This window comes from Hirundo rustica, chromosome 16 (genome assembly GCF_015227805.2).
Source record: "Hirundo rustica isolate bHirRus1 chromosome 16, bHirRus1.pri.v3, whole genome shotgun sequence".
NCBI lineage: Eukaryota > Metazoa > Chordata > Aves > Passeriformes > Hirundinidae > Hirundo > Hirundo rustica.
The window spans coordinates 5,278,874-5,302,253 of NC_053465.1; the positions used below are offsets into that span (position 1 = coordinate 5,278,874).

The 23,380-nt window shown below is 48.5% G+C and overlaps 1 protein-coding gene across 1 annotated transcript in view; it reads left to right on the forward strand.

Moving 5' to 3' along the window:
• The first annotated feature begins 307 nt into the window (after nt 1–307).
• NTSR1 (neurotensin receptor 1) overlaps nt 308–23,380 on the forward strand; it is a 54,072-nt gene continuing 30,999 nt past the window's right edge. Inside the window, exon 1 of the mRNA XM_040080401.2 lies at nt 308–1,016. Coding sequence (XP_039936335.1) covers nt 348–1,016 — 669 coding nt within the window. The 5' untranslated portion in view covers nt 308–347. The remainder of the gene's footprint in view (nt 1,017–23,380) is intronic.

The window sequence follows — 23,380 nt, forward strand, 5'->3', positions numbered from 1 at the left end:
GTGCGGGTGTGTGTCCCGGTGTGTCCCGGTGTGTGTGTCCCGGTGTGTGTACGGGTGTGTCCCGGTGTGTGTGCGGGTGTGTGTCCCGGTGTGTCCCGGTGTGTGTGTCCCGGTGCGTGTGCGGCTGTGTCGCGGTGCGGCCGGGGCACATCTGTGTGCGCGGGGGAGCGCAGGGCGGGGGGAGCCGCAGCCGCGGCCGCGGGCGCTCGCTCGGAGCGGGGGGCGCGTCTCGCCCTCGCACACGCGCGGCAGCCCCGGGACCGCCGGCTCCTCCCGCCGCCTTAAAAGCGGCCAAGTTCCCCGCCGGGGGCAGCGGCGGGTCCGGGCGGTGCTGCCCGGCGCCGGGGATGCACCCCAACGCCACGGCCCCGGCCGTGCCCTCCGGGCCGCTGCCCCCGCACCCCAGCGGCTATGCCAACGCGTCCAACCGCTCCGACCTGCTCCCCAAAGTGCCCGACGAGGAGGACCTGGACGTCAACACCGACATCTACTCCAAAGTGATGGTGACCGTCATCTACCTGGCTCTCTTCCTGGTGGGAACGGTGGGCAACTCCATCACGGCGTACACGCTGGTGCGGAAGAAGTCGCTGCAGAACCTGCAGAGCACCGTGCATTACCACCTGGCCAGCCTCGCCTTCTCCGACCTCCTCATCTTCATCCTCTGCATGCCCATCGAGCTCTACAACTTCATCTGGGTCCATCACCCCTGGGCTTTCGGGGGGGCCGTTTGCAAGGGCTACTACTTCCTCCGGGACGCCTGCACCTATGCCACGGCGCTCAACATCGCCAGCCTCAGCGTGGAGCGCTACATGGCCATCTGCCACCCCTTCAAAGCCAAGAGCATCATGTCCCGCAGCCGCACCAAGAAGTTCATCAGCTGCATCTGGATCGCCTCCTTCCTGCTCGCCATCCCCATGATCTTCACCATGGGGCAGATCTACGGCAAGGACCAGGATCCCGACTCCCTCATCTGCACGGCCATCGTGGACACCTCCACGCTGAAGACGGTCATCCAGGTGAGGGGCCGGGGGAACGGGCAGCCGCCTCCTCCCCCGCCTGCCCAAACTTCGCGGAGCCGGGCGGGGTAGCAGGGGGAGGCTGGAGCGGGGCCCGGCTCGGCAGTGGGGATGTCCCGGGCAGCCCTGACGGGATGCACCGGCCCGGGGTGCGCTCCGGAGGGATTTGTGGATGTCTCGGCTCCTCTTGCTGCGCCCCTCCCCGCAGCCGCTCCTGCTCCCCCATGCCGAGCAGAGACCTTGCGGCGGGGTAAATCCTTCTCAGTGGTTAATCCGGGCCTGTGCAACCCTCCCCGGAGCCCCTCCCCGTGCCCGGAGCTCCCCTTGTCCCGGTCCGGAGCTCCCGGTGCCGCACAGCCCGGGACAGCCGGTGCCGCTCCGCCGTGTCGCGCCGAGGACTCTCGGGTCCCCCCCAAAAGGTGGCAGATCGTAGCCAGAAAGCCCCAAATCTCCACCCTTCCTCTGCATTTTCTTCATCTCCTTCGCTTCTGCTGGAAAGCGGCCAGCAAGTTCAGGGGAAATAAAACCATCCCCCCCCACTCCCAGCTCCTTGTGTTGATCCAGAGCTCTTTTCTCCAGTGTAGTGACAGCTCCTAATTTGAGAAAGTTTTGGACAGAGGGTGTAGCTTAGGCTTCAGAAAAGGAGCTGCATCGTGGAGGCCAGAGGCTGCTATTTTTTGCTGTTTTGGGGAAATCCGTAGCCGGTTTTAGCAGCCCCTCCTGACTTGAGCAGGGCTTTGCTGCTCTCCGCACAGTGCTAAATCCAACACGCCCATGCGTGGAACGGATTTCAGCATCAACACTTGCCGTGCTCCAGCGCTCTGGCGGGTTGAGGCGTTTGTTTACTGGAGCATTCAGCTTGAAAAATGTAAGAGACACGGAAGGAGGGACAGAAGAGAGCAAGACACCAGTCTCCATAGTCCCTTGGCTGCCAGCCTTGCGTGTGATAGCTGCTCAATTTTTTATTTGGAACATGAATTTCAGGTGGGGTTAATCAGCGGGCAGTTGGAATTTAAAGCTGCATGTCTACTGAAGTCTTTGGGATGTTCCCACACTTGAAGGGAGGGAACTTAAACGGAAATGGATCAGAACCATTCCTTCCCAGTGAGAGCAGGTGAGGGTATGTGCATTTAGATCTAAGACCAGAGTCGGTAAATGTTTAGACATAAATCCCCCAGTTTCCTCTCTGCACTGTTCCTGTAAACAAAAATCAAGCTGTGATAGAAGCTCTGGATTCCCTCTGCGTTCTGTCACGATCCCTAACTTCCATCTGAGGTGGTGAGGGCTGCATTTCTCCTGTAGATGCCTGGAAGGTTTTGTCAGCGGCAGCCCAGTGTACTTAACCCAAATTCTCTGCTCTCTGAGGAGATGTGAGCCATCTGATTTGAGAACAATGGGACTGAAATGCATTATTTCCACTCATCTTCCTTCTAGGATTAAACTGATGCTCACTGTTACCATGGTAGGGCTAAAACCAGAGGATTATTTCCTATCCATATCTTTGGAGATTACACTTTGAAGAATTCTCAGTGTACCTTATAGTCTTGCAATTATTCAGGCTATACCTTATCCCATTAGCCAAGCCAGGAGTAGGAAGACACAAATGTATTATGTATATGTGAGGTTCACCTATGGGCTTTTCCTCATATATATATTTAATCAACCAGTGGATTAATTTAAAAGCTGAAAGAAAGAGGCAGCTGTTGAGGGAGAAGGAAGGACCAAACCCCAAACCGTGTCAATCTGCTCCTTCTCAGGAGATCTGGCTGCAAAAGCGGCTTTGCCAAGACAGGAAGGTCGTTTCATGGTTTCACTCCATTCCTCTGGGCACAGGGAAGCATCACACAACGTGAGGCAGGGCCCTGGACCGGGGAGGGCTCTGGAGTGAATAAGCAAAGCAGCTGCGAGTCAGGTTTGGAGTGCGTTAATGGAAACCATGGCACAGCGTGTGAGCCAGCGCTCTCACGGCATAAACTGTGCAGAGGTTTAAAAAAAGACAAATGATGGAAGATCCGGGAGAGAAAGGGCAGTGCTGATGTGCACTGTGACGTGCAGAGGTCTTGCTGGGTGGCAATCTGGAGCCCTGGTCTTTCGTGGTGGGTTCAAGCTGCCTTAGAGCATCTCTGCATCTCTTTGCATTCATTTTCTGTCTTTAAATTCAGGAGAGCTGTGATGCACTTGCTCGAGCTGGCAAGTCACTCGTAATAAATCACTCAACATACTTCACTCCTATTCCTGCTTGGCAAACTGTCCAAAGCAAACTGGCAATTTTATTTTTTTTTTTTTTTTAAGCCATTAGTTGTCCAAGTGGTTTTATTTGTTGTCTGATTGAAAGAAGTTCAAGTTCTGTCCCAGAACAGGGTATTGCAACCATTTATAACCTCAGAGAGCAGTGTGAGCTCTGGTTTTGCTGGGATCATGGCAGGAGAATGATCCTCTCTGAACAGAAGAAAGTATTTCTCCAGTAAATATTTTTTCCTGGAAAAAGTATTTCACAGAATCACAGAATATTCTGAGTTGTAAGGGCCTATTTGATTGTTGTAATTTAACGTCTCTGATTTTGAAAAAGTTCCTCTGTATTTGCTTTGGGTATTGAAATTTTAATGGACATTCCTGAGTGAAATTAGACGGAATGTGAACAACCAGGATTCCATGTAATAATAATAAAAAAGTAATTATTCAAACAAAAATCAGGATATTTGGCTCTTGCACATATTAACTCACACCACTTAAGCTCCACAACAACTGTAAGAGCTAATTACTGATATTTTTTTTAGCAATTACAAATTGTTAGGGACAGCAAATAATCATGAAGAGCAGTAACTGGGATGTTCTGCAGGGTGACACAGGGTGTCCCCATGATCCTTACACCAGGCACATCTCACCTCTTGCCATCGAGGCATAAGCCCTGTGTGGCCTCTAACATGGAATTCTTAGAGCTATTTCCCAGCTTTGCTCATCACTGTCCTTGCAGCTGCTTAAATCAGCCTGTGGACCTGGTTTGTTACATCTTCTGCACTGCCAAGTTTTCATGTTGCTTCTGCCAGTCAGGGATGTCTGCTTTGGATTTTGGCATCCACGTGGGATCTGGTACCAGCAGTAAGTCCATTATAGCCACATTATTTAGGTCTAGTAAACTCTTTAGCTGGCAGACATCCTCTGAAAAGCACTGCTGCCAGTTTTAGGTTCTTCTTCCACGTAGATTAAACACCTCTTAAAGTAAATTAACTTACAAGTAAATTCATGTTGTCATGGCATTTCAGCTGGAGGAGGTTTTAAAGCTCCTCGTTGTGGCAGCAATAGATATCAGAGTTCTGGGGCAGGATGAGAGGTTTTCCCTGTTCACTGACGAGTCTGTGCCTGTGGGGTTGGCTCTGGAACCAGCTCCCTCAAAACAGGATCCCCCTGAGTGTGCTGATCTACCACGTGCTGTCCTGTGTGCCATTAACATCTCACAGTCTCAGCCCTGATTTTCAGAAAGCTCTGACTTTTGCTGGCCAGATGCAGTGCAAATTGATTTTCCTGCTTATTGCTTTCTTACCTTTATATCTGTTTTCTGGAGAGGGTCACAGCAGAACTTGGGGAAAGAGGGGAAGCTGAGGGAAATACCTGCAATCCTGGTGCTCCATCAGTCCCCACGCACAGAGCGGGCAGCTCCTCAAGCTGAAATCCCAGGATTTCATCTGAGCCTGGACTGGGCACAAGTGCAAGGGGAGCTGGGTGTGGGCAGCCCTGGCACCCCAAAATTCACACTGGGTGTGGCACAGCCTGCACTTGGACGGCTCTGCTGCAAAATGTCCCCCAAGATGCAGCAAGTGCCTGGGTAGAGTGTCTGACACATGCTAATGTTGTATTTGCGTGGACAGCTGGTGTGATCCCATTTATTAAAACACATGGCACCAGGCCCTGCTCCTCCAGAAACCGCCACGGCTCCAGCAGCTCCGAGTTGCTCATTTTTTAGGGCAGCGCTTGGGGAACTCCTCTGGACCTCCTCAGCCTTTTGCAGGACCTCTGTTCTGCTGTGGATCTGCTCTGCCTCAGCCCACCCTGCGTGGCTGCAGCTCACTCATCCCTCCAGAGCCCTCGTTTATTATGTTTTATGAAGCCTGCTCACAGTTTGGATGATTTGTAGAGTAAATAACGCTGCACATGAAAAAAACTGTTCACCCAGTGGCTCCTCAGCTTTATTTCTGCCTACAATTCTTCGTGCAATGCCTTTGAAGGACCTGCCAAAGAGCCTCAGGTGTGAAGGAGATGGAAAGGAAGGACCAGAACTCTTGACATCCATTACCATGCTGTCTGCACTCTTCCAAGGTCATCTATTCAATTTCCTTTGAGTCTGAGAGGCTCACAGAGTTATAACTCCCATGGATGATGTTGTAAACACTCTCTTACACTTTCCTCTGGTGATGAGCACCTTGGCAGGGTGGTGGGATGTGCTCAGTGCCCTGGTGCTGTGGAAGGCAGGGCCCTGCGCACCGTCAGATCCGTCATGCCAAGTAATGAACATGGCAAGCATTTCTCCATGTTACGTGAAAATAGCGAGCCATAAAACTCAGTGGCTGAATTCTCTCCAGGTTTGCTGGCAGATCCTGTCCAGGGTGTCAGTGGTTCAGGAATCCTCTGTTTTTGCTGGTATCGACAAGAGGAACTGAAGTTGATTTCTCCTCCTCCTGTGGTTTTAATAACAGCGCTGCTCTAAATCACTCACACCACCAGAGGAGTCCCGGGTGCCACTCACCCCTCTGATGGCACCACAAATGGCACCTCTGTGGCAGGACTGCGTCCCATCAGGTCACGGTGCTGCCACACCCTCAGGAAGACAAGAAAACGAAGCTATTGGGGTGTAAATGTGTCTGGATCCATCCCCACAGCCGTGGAGAGGGACCCCTGCTCCAGCAACGACGCCCATCTGCTGTGGTGGGAGCATCCCTAAAAAACTGCCTTTTTTTCCATGGGCTATTCAGGGAACCCAGGGCTTTAACTCAGCATATGCACGACAGCCCAGCCTGCCTAATCCCAGCCCGTTTACACTCTGCTCTGTCTCGCAGCTAGATCTAATTTAAATAAGCTCTTGTGTTCATTGCTTTACATAACCACTTGGCCTGCTGTGTTTTGCCGGTTCTTACATAATTTCTTCTCTTTTTCCCCCCCCCCAATTGATTTTAATTCACTTGATTTCTTTTTTCCCTCCCCCTTCCCAAGATGTCAGCTGGAGAGATAATAAAAAAACGAGGAAGTGTGGCCAATCAATTAAGCTCTTGGGTTTTCCTCTTACCAGCAGTTTGTAAAGGCAGAAGAGATGAAGGTAATCTCGTAGCTGCTTTTCCCGGAGAGAAAAAAAAAATCTAAAAGCCTTCATCTGCCTTTAATCTTTCAGATCATTTAAAACAGCTATTTAATTGTCATCTCCCTGCTTCCCCCTCCTTTCCCTTGAAGACTTTCACTCTTGTCTCTGTGCAGCATCTGCTCGAGACTCACAGATGGCACTTTTGCATCCTGACGTTTAGAAACGCTTCTGCGTCCTGCCCGAGGCAGGCAGGGTGGGCAGCATCCCCCTGTGGATGCCCAGGGGTGCCTGGCTGGGGGACAGAGGGGAATTTGGGCTTCCAGGGTGTCCACATTGCTTTTTCCCTGCTGTGAAATTGCCCCTTGCTGAGGGCCAAGGGACGGTGCGTGAACAGAGGTGACGGCAGCGGCTGGGGAACGTGGTGGGGCCCTGGGCTGAGCAGGTGGGGAGTCTGAGCCTTACAGCAGAGAAAATTAAATGCCAAACCCCTCATTCCCAGTGCTGACAGCCCTCCTTTCCCTCACAGACAGATCTGGGTTTTTACATTCCCAGTGTGTCTGGTTGCTCTTTGCCCTCCAGGACAGGCTGCTCTCACCGTGTGAAGATGGAGGTGCCCCCAAGGCCCAGCTCACTCACTGTGTTCCACTAACACCTCCCCCATGGATGCCATTTCTTCTATCCAATTTCAAAGTCTCTTAGGTGTGGGATTAAAAAAAAAACCAAAAAAACCCCCCCATATAATGATGATAAATCAGTTGGGCTGATGAGTTATTCGGGAAAAAAGTGCTGGGGTTTAGAAAAGGTGGTGATGGTGGAGTACTAACCCTGGGTGGGGAGAGCAAATTTCTGAGCTGACAGTTCATTCCCAGTATTTTTCTGCATTCACTCATTTTCTGTGGATGGGAGGAAAATATTAGTGAGGCAGATTTGTATCCCATTATTCAAGTGAGTCGTCTGTGGAGGTCCAACCTCCTCCTCCCTCCCTGGGGTACCAGAAACTCATCATCAGCCCTGCTCCTGCCAGGACAGAGGATGCCGTGGCACAGGGCTCTGCTGTGTGGCTCTCATTCTCTGCCTTTGGAGAGGATGCATCTGGTGGGCTGGAGGAGCTGCTCACCTGCAGGTGCTTTCAGCATGTGAGATTTGCTCCTCGTCTCCCGTGGCTTTTTCCCTTCAGTCATTCTCCGTGCAGAGTGCACGGCTGGGCACGGCTCCACGGGGGCTTTTCCTCTCCCAGGGAAAGAAAGGTAGAATGGACAAGGTCTTTGTAGCTGAGCTTTTTCCTTTGAGGAAAAGTTCAGTGAGGTTTCTTTGAAGCTTTTGTGTTCTCATGGGCTGGGGGCAATTGTCAGCTGAAGACAGGAATAGGAGATGAGATTTTCCTAGTAGAAATGGAAAAAACAAAACACAAACCACAAAACAAAACAGAACAAACAAACAAAACACACACACACACACACAAAAAAAAAAAAAAAAAAAAAAAAAACCACCAAGGAAAAAATGTAAACTTTCATAAAGCCTAGTATTTGAAAGGGGAGAAAAAACATCTACTATATGCAAAATTCTCATGGAAAAGCTGGAAATACCTTTGAACCAAAGAGTCATGGACGGAGCAGAAATCATATTTCAGAATCACTAAACCAGGGAGGCAAGGGAGGGGCAGCTGTGCCAGAGGCTGTGCCCTGGCCTGGGTGGCACTGCCCGCGGCTGTGCTGTCCCCTGCTGCCGGCGTGCATCCATGGATGTATCCATGGGCGTCCCTGCTGCCTTCCCCTGGGCAGCTCAGCCCTGCCAGGCTCAGCCTGAGGTGCTCCCTGCTGCCTTGGCTCTGCTCTCGGGGCTTTGGGAGGTGTCAGGCAGCCAGAGGAGAAATCTCACCCCTTAAGCGTCTCATTTGCTTCCTCCTTTAACCTTGAAAAAACGGGTTCTTCACTTTACCAGCTCCACCCGTCCCTGGGAGCAGGGACCTGCTGCAGATCTGCCACGAGCACTGGGATGCAGGATGACATCTGCCTCAGCAGACCCCTACTTTTGATCAGGAGCTAATTAATACAGTCATTGCAATGCCACATCGTATTCATTTTAACTTAATCAAGAACAAAGGATGTCTGCACTGCTGAACCAAGTAAATGTGGTCTTAATATGTGGCAGGACTTTTGTGCCACCTTGTTCCCTTGGAGAATTTGCTTAATAAGTCCATAACTATTTGAGTATGTTCAATAAGAAATTAACCCACTTTCCCCTCCTATTCAATGATTTTTTTCAAAACCATCTTATAAAAATGCAGCCCACACAGCTGCTGGGAAAGTTTAACTCATTGCTCGCATCACTATTGATTCCTCCTGCAAAGACCTCACATTTTATCCCCACGGGGGTAATTTATACATTTTAATATACCCATTTAATTCAAAAAAAGAAACTCAATCCTTTGAGTTCCCCGTGTTTCATTTCTTATTGCTGTCAGTCATGGGCTTGTGACACTGTCATACTTGTTCCTTAAATCCAAGTGTGTCAGGTTTGATAAAGCACTGTAGGCAGGAGAAGGATAGGTTTAGACTAACAAAGAGATTATTTGACCTCAAGGTACAATGATGGGGAGCTGTGCATGCCCCAAACACTTAATAGACTGCACTCACTAACCCGAGGAGCAAACTCTGCCTCAGGCTTCTCTCCCTCACAGCATTCAGGGGTTTCCTGGCCAATGCAGGAAGGAAAATCCCTTGAAAGGGAAACAAGAAAAGGCAGGAATTTGGCCAGTGAGTATCTCAGAGCGCAGCAGTCCAGAGGAGCCAGGCACATGGCCAGCCTGGCACTCTGAACACAACCTGGAGATCAAATTGTGCCAGCAAACAAATGTAATACCTGAGGCTGCACGAGGCTGAGAGGAGCTGCACAGAGAAAAACACTGGGAAAAGCAGCAATAAAGTAACCAAGAAGTTCACTTCTCCTTTGGGATAAGTCCTTTTCTTCTCCCTTGAAAGTCTAATTGAATTTTCTTTGCTCCCATCCTCAGCTGCCCAAGGGGAGGCTCCAGCACAGCCTCCTGCCTGCTCAGCCTTGATGGAGAAAATCCTGAAGCACAGTGTAGGGATGGGGAGAGGGAAGGAAAAGCCTCCACAATACTTCCAGCACTCACAGAGCTTGGGCTGACACCATTAACCTCACAAAACAGATTAATTTTGCCCCAAAAAACAATTTCTCAGGGCACCAATGATGGAACTTGCCACCACTTTTCCCTTCAGCAAGTCATGCAGATGAACAGAGCTGCACAGTCCGCTGTTAGCTGCTCTCACACTTGGGGCTGCAGTCAACAGGGGGACAGTGCTTGACTTAAATACGGCCTTTAATTTATTTATAACTGCATAACCACCACTGAGTATCATATTTAATGCAAATACCTTTCAAGTGAAATCCCCACTGAGAGGCACATTATGAAGATTAACAGCCTGGCTTTTCTATTACTCTGGTTTATACACTGTGGATTTGTGCCCTGTGCTTTGTAGGCAAGTGCTGGCAATATTTGAATCCAGAAATCTATATCTAAACTTGCTGTTCTGCAAAAATCAGTGCCCGAGAGCCTGCTTGTGATTCCACAGCCAAAGAAAAGGGCTGGAGGCATGAAAACCTCTGGGAGATGCTGACATCCAGGTAGGTGAGAACCTAGAAAGGCAATTTATGCTGATCACATGATTGGGCATTGGAGAGGGGTTTATTTCTTTTAATCATACAACCCACTTTTCTCTTAAACAGGCTGTCAGGAAAATTAATTTCACCAAGATTAAGACCACACTGAACATATTCTCGTGCCCTGAAATTATCTGGAGCTGGTTTATTCCTTTGGATCTTCGTGTGGTGAATTTGTCAGGTGTAATGCCACGGGCACTGCACCCCTTTATGAAATTTGCCAGTAGGTTTGCCTGGGTTTGTGTCTGTTTTGGGTCTGTTCCTCCCTCTGTTCACCTTTCACGGAGGAGAAATGTCACCAACATCACGCTGTAAATGTGGCCAGAGCTGTTTGTTGCCCAGCAGAGTGGTGCCGCTTGTTCCCTGTGCCATCACACAGATACTGGCTCTGCCACTGCTGCACTTGTTGATTGCTGAGAGCTTTTCTCTTGTGGCAAAGGGGAAGGGAAACCTCTCCCCTCCTTCCTCCACGAGGGAGTCAAGCAGTGATGAGACTCCCAAGGGCAGCTGTTTCTTGAGGACAGCGTTGGAGTATCAGAAGGGAACAACCAGCCCAGCTTGAGCTGGAGAGAGGTCAGTGCAATGGCAGCATGGCCACAGCCTCTGCCTGATCTGATGGTTGTTTTCCAAGAGCATCCTGGAGCCAAAGAAATGCCATTTATTCTGTAGTAGCTAGCAAGAAAGGGAGTCTGTTTGAAGACAGAGCACCAGCAGCTGCAATAACCATTTTTCTGAGTCAAAGGAAACAGCAGACGCCTATTAGACCTTGTGGCACTGCTGAATACTCTGCTTGGGAGCAGCAAAAAGCTCAGGGAATTTCCAACTGAGCTCCATTATGGGTGCATTTTCCCTGAGTTCATCACAAGCCAAAGTACGGGGGTGTCACCAACCGCGTGTGTCCCAGGGCAGTGCTTGCAGTGAGAACAAAACCACAATTACCCGAAGGAAAGGGCTTTTCCAAGGGGCCAGGGCAGAGGGGGGATAATAACAGCAAAACAGAGAGGCTGTGGCTCCCAGCACCCACTGCCGAGCTCCCAGCCACAACCCCCCCCTGCTCCTCCCTGATCCCATCAGGTCCCACTGCTGCTTCCTTTATTGTCCCGTTTCAGCAAGGGTTCAGCTTGGTGCGACCCCTTGCCAACCTGCTCTTCCAATTCCCCCGCTGCAGGGTGCTTCCCTCTGCATGAGGGGCAGGCTGGCACCTCCAGGAGATGGCTGGAAGCAAGAGGAGAGTTTCAGGCTAAAAGCAGGGATGGGGCTTTAGGATAGAGCTGTGCCTGAGGGAGCTGCTCTGCTTTTTTTGTAAGAAGGAACAAACCTCTTGCTCTGCAGTGATATTAATGTTAGGGGTCCTGCAGGAGAAGAGAAGGAAGATGGAGTGTGGCAGGAGCCATTTATTTTTGAGAATGAGATGCCAGCTGCATTACTGCTTCGCAGTTCTCTCTTCCCAGCAAATGAGTCTCCCACCCTGCTCCTCCCTGCCTTTTTCTCTGAAAAGGGGTTAGAGATGTGATCTGCAGGGAATGGCTTCATCAGGGGGAGATGGGGCAGAAGGTCTTCCCCTTTCATGATTGCTTTTATCTTCCTTCGTCCCCCTGTTATCGATGGAGTTGCAAGGAAGGCTGTTACAAATAAAGTGAGCAGCCTGAAATAAAGCTTGCTGGCGTCCTTATTACTTTCAGAAGAGTGTGTTTGGGAGAGGGAAGATCGCTGGTCATACCCCAGAGGTTTTCTCACATCATGTCGTGCTGTGCTAAACTTCATCCCTTAAATACTGCCCAGGCAAAAGTTGCTTTTCAGGGCCCTCAGGAGCTGCCCCCCTCATTACGAGGTTATGTCTCTCTGCCCTTGCATAAACCAAGTTCAAATAATGTTTTTATTTTCTGCTCCAAAAGGTTGCTGCTTTCCTCCCCACCTCCCACCATGAAATAATGGAAAAATTTGTCTTAACTTTAATTTAAACTCATCAACTATTTAGGGAAAAATACAATTTACTCAGTTTCATTTAGAAGAAAACACCCAAAACAATAAAAAACCCACTGGCTGCCTGTAAGAAGTAGCAGCAAAGAGGCAAGGGCAGAAACAGGGCAAGAAATGACAGTTTTATAAACCTCCTGCTGCGCAGGGATAGAAGAGGTCTTTGTGCCTGCAAAACAAAACTGTTTTTTCTTGAAAGCAACTATTGACTGGAGCTCCACAACTGCAGCTGGAGCTGTGCACGGCAGCCACACGCCTGCAAACAGACTGACTTCCTCCCTGCTGAATTCAGGAGAGACAGGCAACGCTTTCCCTTGCTGCTCTAAATCAGAGCTGCGCTCTTAAATCCAAGAAAACACCCCAAAGCATTCCAGGTGGTGTTTTTTTCAGGTTAGTTCAGGTGATTTCCAAGACTTCCTTCTTTCCCCCCCCCAGTTTCACAGGGCTGCAGCAGCGTGGCTGTGCCTGGTGCCTTTTGCTGGGGCTGTGTCTGTCAGGGTGCAGTGTTTGATTTTCCGTGTGGATTTGCAGTGACACCTTTCCTGAGCCAGCCTCATGGCAGCAGAGAGGAGCTTGCTTAAGAGGCCACGTGTATCGATCGGGCTGCAGAGATGATCCTGACTTGTGACCTGTGGGTGCTGTTGAGACAAGATTGAAACGCAGCTGAAAAGCTTCTGGGCATTAATTCCATCCCAGCACTGGGCTTCTTTCCTCTTTGGGAGGCTGGTGCACACCTCAGTTCCTTACACTTTTGAGGGTCAGCCTCTGCTCCCAGGCAGTGAGTGATAGGATGAGGTGAAACGGCCTCAAATTGCAGCAGGGGAGGGTCAGCTTGGATGTTAGGAAAAATTTCCATACTGAGTGGCTAAGCAACGATGATTCTATGCAAACCTTACTAGTTAGCAGCTTTACCTCTATTTCTGTCCTAAAAACTTCACAAATTTCTCAGCACACTTGGAAATCCTGCTCGTGCTCCATGGATCCATCACGTCGAGCGACCAGATCCTCCTCCCTTGATCCACATCCTCAGGAGCAGTGCTGCTCTCCTGCCAAGACCCAGCCTGGGGCCTCTCAGGTCAGCAGCTCAGCAGCAGGGAAACCACTCAGGTGGAGAAAGAGCCTTTCTGCCCGGCTGCCTTCGCTGCAAACAGACACCAGTCCCAGGTAGGGGGCTGGTGTTGAGGTGGGTGAAGCTGGTTTCCTCCCTCGGAGCTGAGGTGACGCCAGTGCCCAGGAATGGGTTTGGCAATCAAAGACCCCTTCACCAGTGGTGAATTATAGAATCACAGGATGGTTTTAGTCGGAGGGACCTAGGGACTATCTCATTCCAACCCCCTGCTGTGGGCAGGGACAACTTCCACTAGACCGAGTTGCTCCAAACCCTGTCCAACCTGGCCTTGGACAGGGTTGGGGAGAAAATCCCCCCAACTCTTTCTGGGAGTGAACTTGATGAAAATTATTACCAGTGAACATCAAGAAAGAAGCCATGAAATATTACTTTCCAGGCTGTGGCAGTGGTTGTTTTGACAGGGTTTTGATGCCTTCATTCGATATTCCATTGAAGCTTTGCTGGAGATAAGTGATCTCATAGAAAACAGGGCTTTTGTGTCTGGTCACAAAGAACGATTTGCAAAGACTGCTGAGGGAAGTAGAGTACTTATCCAGGGAGACAAGAATATCAGCTGAAAATAACCCTGGCTTTTTCATTTACAATTCTAGCTGTGACTTGTCGGAGATCTGCCTCCATCCCAGCTGATTGGGCTGGAAATGGGGCAAACCAGTGATAAAGTGTGGACTGGTCACCACTACGGAAACAGCTTGGTCCAAGACTTACTCACAAAATTCTTCCAGCTTCTCCTTCTGCTCACAACGTGGTGTGCACCAAAGCCTGGGATGTTTTTAGGAGCACGTGGTTAAGGTGGTAATGTAGATGTGGAGTTGCTGCCCTGCCAGCCTCTCAAAGCTGTTGGGTGAAGTTTTGTGCTTAAGTTGTTTTAAGGTGAACGAGACAAACGAGCACCAAGCCCAGCAAAAAAATGGACTGATTAAATAAACAGAGATTTCCCTGTTATTAAGGCTGTTTAGATAACTTTGAAATGCTTATTTTTCAAAGTAAATGAATTACATAACCCTTTCCCCTATTTTTGGCTCAAGAAGGAGTCAGTGAATTTTCTGTTTCAGATCAGAACATTTGTGCTTTTCACCATGATTCAGGGAGCAGTTTTTCAGTCTGAAACTGCTGTGTGGATGATTCACAGTGACACATTTTGTGTTGGCAGCAGGCCCCGCCTCGAAAGCCTCGATGCACCATGTGGTCTGGGCTGTGCCTCTCCAAAATTTGGGCTTGAAGCTGCACTGAGTCTGGGGGAATCAGGCTGATCCCTGGTGACCACACCAGAGTGCAAGCTGGTATCAGAACAGGTCTGTGACAATCTTTCTTGTCAGAGTACATCCTTATACTTGTGAAAAGTTTCATGCATTGTCTTACTTCCAGTTTTCCCTTTCTTTTGTTCTACTTTCCATCATGGTTTACATGTTCTTCATTTTTGATGCTTTCTGGGCATCTTTTGGTTTGGAGCTCTGAGGTTTTTTTTTTTTTTTTTTTTTTTTTTAAGCAAAACAAGCAAAAACGTGGGCTGGGTCTGCTTCCCTGAAGGCTGTCCTTGCTGCACTGGAAGGAAAATCATCTCCCACCTTAGCTGTCCCTGGCTTCCATCACAGAAAGGGAGAAGAGATGGTGCAAAAATTGTTATGGGAATTGTGCTGTTTAACTCTCCCTTTAGTGTGATCCATCAAAGTGATTACACACAGCTAAGGAACCTCAGACTGCAGCAACAACGGCATTCTCCTGTAGCTTTTCTATTTCCATCTAATTAAAATGTTATTGTTTCACTCGCGTTCGTTTGCATTTTAAGTAAGGAGATAGGGGCAGAGTGGCTGATTGGTAACTTATTCTCCGTGTGAGTAAAGATTAGCACTAATCACCCTGTCATACTCGTGCTTTCCTCTTCCTTATGCATCTCAGGCATCAAATTGCAAAAGAAGGGGAGAAAGGAGCTGGGGTTTGGTGATGCTGATTAATTTCCTCTGCTGTGTGTCAGGAGGGGAAGGTGGCATGCCCTTGCCCCACTGCCTGGGTAGTCAAAGTCTGCACAAGTTGCATTTTGAGGAGCAAAGGAATGTTCATCCCAAAACAAAGCTCTGCTTCGAAACTTCACGGGCTTCCATCTCCTCTTGGCCTTTAATTTTTTGCTGTGTCTTATCCCCTGCCTCTTCCCTGTGCCAAGAGAGGCCAGGGAGGAGAGCAAGGCAGGGCACGTGTGGAAACATCCCTGTTGGAAACATCGAAATAATCTCTGTTAAAACGTGGCGTGGCTCAGCAGCGCCTCAGAGCCATGATTTGCTCCCAAAACAGCCAGGATGCAGCAGGCACCATCCCCACCACCGCCCTGAGGAGGCTCAGCAGCTCAGGCTCCACAGCTCTCCCCACTCCGTGGCCACAAAGCCCCTCAGCCACGGGGACGATGCTCGGTGGAGGTTTGGGCACACGGGTTGGGAGCAGGGGTGTGAGACCCAGCCCAGCTGGGCATGGAGGGGGATGGAGCTGGAATCTGGCCATTTAAAACCTCCCCTGCTCCCAGGGTTTCTGCAGCCCTGCAGCACGTGTGCTTTTGGAGGGTATTTTTAGCAAAGCTTCGGTTTGCTGAGGGTCACAGGGAAGCAGAGCATCAGCATCTGGAGGAGCTGTCATTCCACTTCCAGTCTTGCAGGAGTAACACATTGACTTATTTATGAGAGCAGTCAGCTCCCCTCTCCCTGTGTGTAACAATCTGCTTCACCTCTCCCAGCTCAGAGAAATAATTTCATTGTCAACCACTCTGTGCCTTTAATAAAACCTTAAAACAAGTTTAGCGAGCTTTGAGGGAAATGGAAATGTTCTCAGATTTTATTTTATTTTATTTTTTCATTTTTTTGTAAAAGAACCCACTCTTTCACTGTCTAAACCAGTGAGCAGTAATCATTGCTCTGGCCAAAAGGAGGGGGAGGAAACTACTTACTTTACAAGACAACATCCAAATACTTTGTGCCCAGCAGGAGAAGCTTAATCTGTTAGCTGAAAAATGCCAGTGTCAAAAATGACTAATCTGAGACCAAATGATACCTGGAAAATGAAGATATTCAAGGCTCCCTGCAGAGAAAGATCCATCAAAATGAAAGGACAGGCTGTTTCCTCCTCCTTTGTTCCAGTCCAGAGGAACTTTCCTCATTTCTACACCCCTTTTTTCTGGATGGGGGCTAGAGAGGCAAAATACTCCGAAGGCTCTGGTAGTTCACGCTCCCAAACAAAGTTGCCTTGCTCTCACAACCTCTGCACCCAAATGCTGGACCTCACAAAGAAACTGATACTTCGGGAGAAACCTTGATCTTCCCTGCCGTGGCAGGAATCCAGAGAAATGTTGGGTGAGCGAGCCCCAGATGAGGTCAGGGCAGGTGGGTGATCCCCCAGGGCACGGCGCTCCTGGGCTCAGTCACTATTTCTCCTTCCTCCTCCCTTTCCACTGCAGATGTTCCTTCTGCACCTGGGAGAATGGTGGGGTTTGTGGTTTCATAGTGAAATCATTTGTTTTCGAAAGAGGAAAAGAAGCTTGGGTCAAAGCAAGAAGAATGAGTTAAGAAATTTATCGGGGATGAGTTAAACGAAGCAATTAATTCGGGGTTGACCTACAGCACTTTGTGTGCAAATTAAGCTTCTAGTTCGAGCTGAGGTGGATCACTTTGGGCTCATAACCCATCTTTTTCTTCTTTCTTCTTTAGCTTCGGACTATTCTGAAATGAAGCAGAAGTTCAGCATATTTTCTTATTTAATATTTTGAAATGAAATGTGTTTCCAGGGAGAAAACAAGTGTTTATTTGAAAACACTGAAATAGTTCAACATTTCCCCCTTTTTTGTCAGTACTGTATATTGAATTATTACAAGTAGCTTTTGGTTTCTTTCCAAAAATTCATTTTGCATCAAATTCACCAGTCTCTTAAGGAGATTATTTGTATAAAACTGCTGCACTCCTAAGCAAGAGCTGTGTCCTGACCCCCCAGGTTTATAACTCCCCATCCTTCTTCCTCAGCCTTCGTGGGGTTGAGCTGCTGGAGCTTGAGCCAGACACATCCAGAAGTACAAGCACAGGGTTTTATCCTCAATTGAGAGGCTTCATTCTGCAGGAGGGGCCCAAAAACACACTGCAAAAGCTGCTTAGAGCAGCTCTAAGTTATAGCAGATAGTCAGAGTACAGGAGGCTTCTAGGGCCACAGGATTTGCTTCCACTTTTTCATTCTATTAGTTTTCTTAATTGCCTTTTTTCTAACTGTCGCTGTGATGAGTCAAAGCACATTTGATTTGGCTTCATCACTCCCTGAGCCAGGTTCCACTTCTTTTAAGCATTTTAATTAATGCATAATAAATAAGCAAACTGATACTTAAGTTGTCCCCTAGAAGTTAGGCACAATCTTCTTGGCATTCTGTCTTGATTCATTTTGTTTGAAGTATCTGTCTTCAGTGTGTCCTTTTATTTATACATTTTTTAAATTTATTTTGCTTTTGCTCCTTTGCTGCCAAAGATCAAATGTTTTTCCTCGCATGTGTCAGGTATAGACCAGAGAGGTCCTGGGGGAAGAGTTTTTAATAAGGTCTCTAATTTGTTCTAAATACATTAATCCAAACAGCACTCAAGCGGCTGGCGCCTCTCCCTCTTTATGTTTGGTTTGTGCTTTTTATTTTGGTTCTCAGGTTGTGAGACTGGCTGGATCATTAAAGATCAGACCAGTCCCCTTTTTTCACCTGTATGATCTCTGCTTTACTAAAGGCTGTGCAGCAAAGCAGAATTTCTGAATGTGTATGCAGCAACAGAGAGGTCCTCTGTGGGTGCCCCACCCCTGGAAGTGTTCAAACCAGGCTGGACAGGGCTTGGAGCAGCCTGGGACAGTGGAAGGTGTCCCTGCCATGGCAGGGGTGGAATGAGATGGGTTTGAGTTCCCTTCCAACCCAAACCATTCTGTGAGTCTGATTCCCACCAGATTTACCTGCAGTTCTTTACCTTTCCCAGCATGAACTGCAGCATGCATGAAGGAGGCAGCAGTTGTCTCCTTACTAACATCTAGTTTTGAAACCAATTAAAAGACAGGGGACAATTAGAAGGAAAATGTGCCACGACTCTTCCTCGTTTGCCCACGTGCCGCCTTTGCTGAGCGCCGCTTGCCTGAGACTGAGTCATTGCTACACACAAGAGAGCTCAGAGTTCAGCGTGAAACCAGCACTTTTGTTCTTGCACACTCTTATTTAACATCCCTCCTCCTCCTCCAGCGCTTCCAGTGCCAGTGGGATAATTGAGAACATGGGTGTTTTAATTTCCATGACTCGGTTTCCGAGCTGGCAGCAGCCGGCAACAGAGGAGTCCAAGGTACTGCAAATTCCTTTAAACAGCCATGGCAAGGCCCAGCTCTCTCTGCAGCAAAGGCAAGTTTTTGCCCTGAAATCCAAATTTTGCTTCATTCATTTATAATATTCATGCACTCAGTCTGCCAGCCTGGCATTTCAGCTCCCCAGTGGATGTTTTTATTGCCTTTAGTCAAGGCGATATTGCGCAGGAGTTAGATTGAGGCATGGAAAGTCAGACTCTCCAGGGTCACTTGAAGGCTTCATTTATAAATAAACTTTGCTAGAAAACAGAGAAAATCACTGTGGAAATGCTTGGGAAGAAGAGGCTTAGGCCAGACCTAGTAATTTTCTGCCTCCGTCTATTTACCTCAAAACCAGGAATAATAAAAACTTTCTTGTACCCAGAAGGGAATGGATGGTTTTGATTAATGAATCACTTAATATCTTTGTCCATAAAATGATGCATAAATTCATCATACTTCCACCATTTCAGCTCTGTGTATGCTATTCTCTTTCCATGAAAATTCATTGCACTACCTGAATGCTGAGTGCTAATGAGAATTCTCTGCACTTAAAGGGCTGAAATTAAAATACTGCAATTACCAAAGTATCTTCCATTAGATGGAATTATTTATGAGAACTTGTCACTTAAAAGACTCTCAGATTTTACTGAACAAAGAATCAAGACGTTTCAGGCCATTGTCATGTCTTTTTTTCTACCAGAGTGTCACAGGACATCTCTTCTATATTGTCATGAGTTATTTGGGAGAACAAAGTCCGGGTTTTTTTAATGAGTCTTCTCTAACCATTGTGGGGTCTCTGCAAACCATTCAGAGTTGAATCACTTCATTTCACCAGTTTTGGTGCTCATCCTTCTGGTGTTTGGTCCTTCATGGAAAGTGAATCTGGAAAAGGTTTGTTGTCCTGAATCAAATTTTTAGGCACTGACCAGAGGGAACATCGCCCCACCAAATAATTAGATTTTTCAGGATTTTTTGGCAGAAACAGACTTGAAATTGTCAGCCCTAATCTTCTATGGTCCATCTCTTGTCTTCAAAGCTTGGAGTTTCTAAGGCTACACTCAGATCCCAGCTGAAGGGGGCTTTACTGCCAGCAATTCCTTTTCAAATGGAGTAGGTAAATAATGTCAGAAATGACCCTGTCATCCACCGTGAACTATTATTTCGTAGGCAGAGAAAATGCCTTTTATTAAAATAATGAACTGAAATGAAAAGCAAGCAAAGTAAAGACCTGGGTGAGTTCCTGGGAAAGCAGATCCTTCTTTGATCTCGGGCAGGAGCAGGCACCTGGGTTATGTATCAGAGAGTCAGACTCTCGGTGTAACTGTGGTGCAAAGATGCCCGCACAAGAAGCCAAGGACACTCCTGGCAGCTGCAGAGGTACTTTTGAGGTACATATTTATTGTCCCTGGGGTAGGGGTGAGCTGGGGGTATCTAACATGTCATAAAAGCAGTGTCATATTCCGTCTTGTGTTAGTTGAAGCACTGGCTCATCTCAGAAGTAGATGTTAATGCTTGAAATAAATTCCTTGGTTTAAGAGTGGAAACAGACACAATGTATCTTGATTTTTTATTAGCCTTTTGCAAATAGAAATTATTTTAAGAAATGAGTAGAGATGGTGTTGCTTCTCTGTCCCTGCCTTATTGTTGAAAGGAGAAAAAAACCTGGAGAAACTAATTACATTTGAAGTGTACCTGATATATTAAAAAAAAAAAAAAAAAAAAAAAAAGAAAATTAAGAAGTCATCAGTCACTGAAAAGAGGAGAATGTTTCATTATGAAGCCGATTTGCCCTTTATTGTGACTGATGTGTGCAGGTGTTTGCCTGCTGTATCCCTCAGAGCTGGGCTCTGAGGCTCTGAGCCCTCTGCTCAACGTATGAGCTGATCCTGTCCCTCCTCCCATCCCACACTGACCCATGTTCTCACAACATCCTGGAGAAGAAGATGGAGCATCTTTAGAACATTTTGAGACAGAAATCGGCCACCAGAGAGACCCACTCCAGCAAGGGCAGGGGCTGGAGCATCTCAGCTCTTCTGCTTCTCCCCTGGGTTTCTGCTCAGAGAAGGGGAAGGGAGTTTGGTGCATCACCCCTGAGATCTGTCAGTCCCCAGCACAACTTTCTCCTCGGCCACTGAAATTGAGCCAAAGCCTGAATGGATGTGGGGGCTGCACAAGAGCAGCAAGAAGACGCCTTGCTGCCACTGCCACGGGGGTCAGGGACCCTCCCACGGCCTGGAGGCTGCTGCCTCCACCTGGGCCAGCTGTGGCCAAGGTGCTTAGGGCTGGCACGCTGTCACGCCGCGCAGGGTCAGCGAGCGCGCAGGGTCTCAGCCGGGCAGCACCAAAAACACCTTCCCCCCCATCCCTGGGCATCCTTTTCGCAGGCATCTCCCCTGTGCCAAACTGGGCTTTGTCCCCACCGCGGCCACGCTCAGGGCTACTGGAGCTGCTGTGATTGTGAGGCTGTGAAAGCCAACACGCTCTGGCTGCCCGGGAGCTGAGGCCGGGCACGGCCGCGCACGTGGCACCCACCGTGCCAGCCTTGGGCTGCCCTGGCTTTGTCCCCGTGCGGGGCTGGACGTGGCACAGGCCAAAACGACAGCAGCGCTGGCCAGCAGCCCCACAGCAGCTTTCTGCCAGGAGATGGAAGGAAAAGGTTCAAAGGATGATTTCGCGGTCGAGTTTTGTTCGGCGGCGTCAAACAGAAGCTGCTGCTGCGTCGGTTCACTGTTAGGTAGCAGGGCCAGATGCTCCCCGTGCTTCAGATAAAATGGGCTTCATTTCGTTCCTCCAGCTCGCGCTGGAGATGGTTTTCAGTGGTGAATTAGAAATCTAAAAAAAAAAAAATTAAAGACTACATACTCGATTCTGGGCTATGAATATTTATGGTGGTATTGGAGTTGTAAATCAAAGGTAATTTAAATGTCAAAACCGGTGTAAAGTCTCTTCTTTGGAGGATAAGTCAGAAAATTAAACTTGATTACAAGCCATAACATTTGGAAATTAGCATCTTAGGGTATTGGTGATAAACACTTCTGTACATCCCCTTTTTAAGTACTACATTTTTGAAAGATGTGAATTAATTTTAATAAAAAAAATGGTCCCATAATTAACAGTGAGGCAATTAACAGGGAAATCCTGGTTGCGCTCACGGCGCTGTGATTACTTCATCTTGCTAAATCACTTCCTCTTTTGTGAGGAATCTGCCTCCACAACTGCTTGGACAGGAATGGTTCCTACCTGAGGCAGGCTCGTGTCTAGGCAGCCTGCCTTAGGGATAAAAGCAGCAATTTCTGCACTGAAATTTCTGTGCTTCAAAGAGGAAATTATTTTGGTTAATGCATAGCAAAATGTAAGTAAGTGCCAGCAACAGCAGCTGCAACGTCTCTGTGAGCAGAGTGGGATGTGACCAACAGCCACGCTCAGAGCCTTGAACAGCTCCCGTGAGTTCCTGGGTGCCTGCAGAGGTTCAGCTCCCCGTCCCTGCGCCGCACAAGTCAGGACGTTGGAAGCTGATGCCTGCTCCAGGTCAGCATTCTCAGCCATTCCGCCACGGAGCTCTGTGGTTTTGGGAAAGGCAAACCTGAAAAACAACCCTCCCTGTTAAGAGCCTGTGAATTGTGCTGCAGGAGTTTGAGCTGCCTGGGGGAAATGGTTGGAGATTCTTCCTGACCTGCGATCAGGATCTTGATTTGAGGAACAGCAATTTGTACCTTTGCTCCGTACAGAATCCAAGGAAAAGTTTAACACAGAATCTCAGGCTTCCCTTATCCATCAGATTTTCAGCCAGCCTCAAATGCTGGCTACAGCCAGGTGGTTACCCCTACCCTTTGGGGTAAGGTCCAGAGAAATTTATAACAGCAAAACATCCTTCTCATGCCAGTCATTAGCTGGCTGGATTTTGCTTTAGTGCAAAGCAGGTTACATAAAAGTCTCTACTCAGTAATGACTCTTCAGCAGAAACAAATCTGACATTTGGCCTATTAGCCTCATCCACAATCTGGTCCGATAGCATTTGGTCTCTCACATGTTCATTTTGTACTTTAATTCGGCAAAAAGAAAATCAATTTTGAGAAACGGGAAAGCATTCATGGCTTGCCTGTGCTGTGGTTTGAGGAGAGAGCCGTGACCTTCTCGATCTGTTCTGCCTTGGGTTCATTCTCTGAAAGACCATGTGGATTTGGGGTTACGGGGCCTTCCAGCTGCCCAGTCAGGCTTTGGACCCACAGCTCATTAGAACCTGACCTGTTCATTGCAGTGGCTTTGAAATGGCCAACAGAGACTTTGTCACCAGGGCCAGGTGGCTCGTATCTCCTTTCCTCCCTACCTGTGCTAGATTTAGGATTTCTCTGCGTGTCGCTTGATCCAACGTGTCCCTCCATACTGTCCCCACTATCTGAGCATTTCCCTGCTGATTTCTCTTAATGGCTCTGTGAGGGGGCAGGGCAGCAGCCTGGAACCAGGAGATCCTCTCAGCTCCATGGAGATGCCAGGTCTCTCTGCAGCCCCTTGTTTGTCTCGTCTCCCTGGCAAAATGGCTTTTCTCCAAAAACCTGCCCCCCACACACACCTCCTCAGGATGACACCTGTAATTCTACGGTAAGAGCAGCAGAGTGCATAGTATTACTGTAAAAATATTAAATAGGCCCCTTCAAGTAGTCTGAAAGCCTGTGCATGAATAATCACCCTGGTGTCTCCTCGGGAGCTCATGGCTTTCCACGCAATAATGTTTCCAGACCCCAGGTGATGTCTCCACAGCAGCCCTGAGTGCCCATTGCAGCACAGGTGGGCCCACCTGGAGAGTGCTATTGGCTGTGGGTGGAGATGTCCAGGATGACTTGTGTCCACTGGGGACCCTCTCAGAGCAGCTGTTTGCCCTGAAAGCCCCAAAACTGCAGTGCTGAGATACCCGAAGCATTGCTCGCCCTTGTGCCCCTCTGTGGCTCCAGTTCCCAGCTG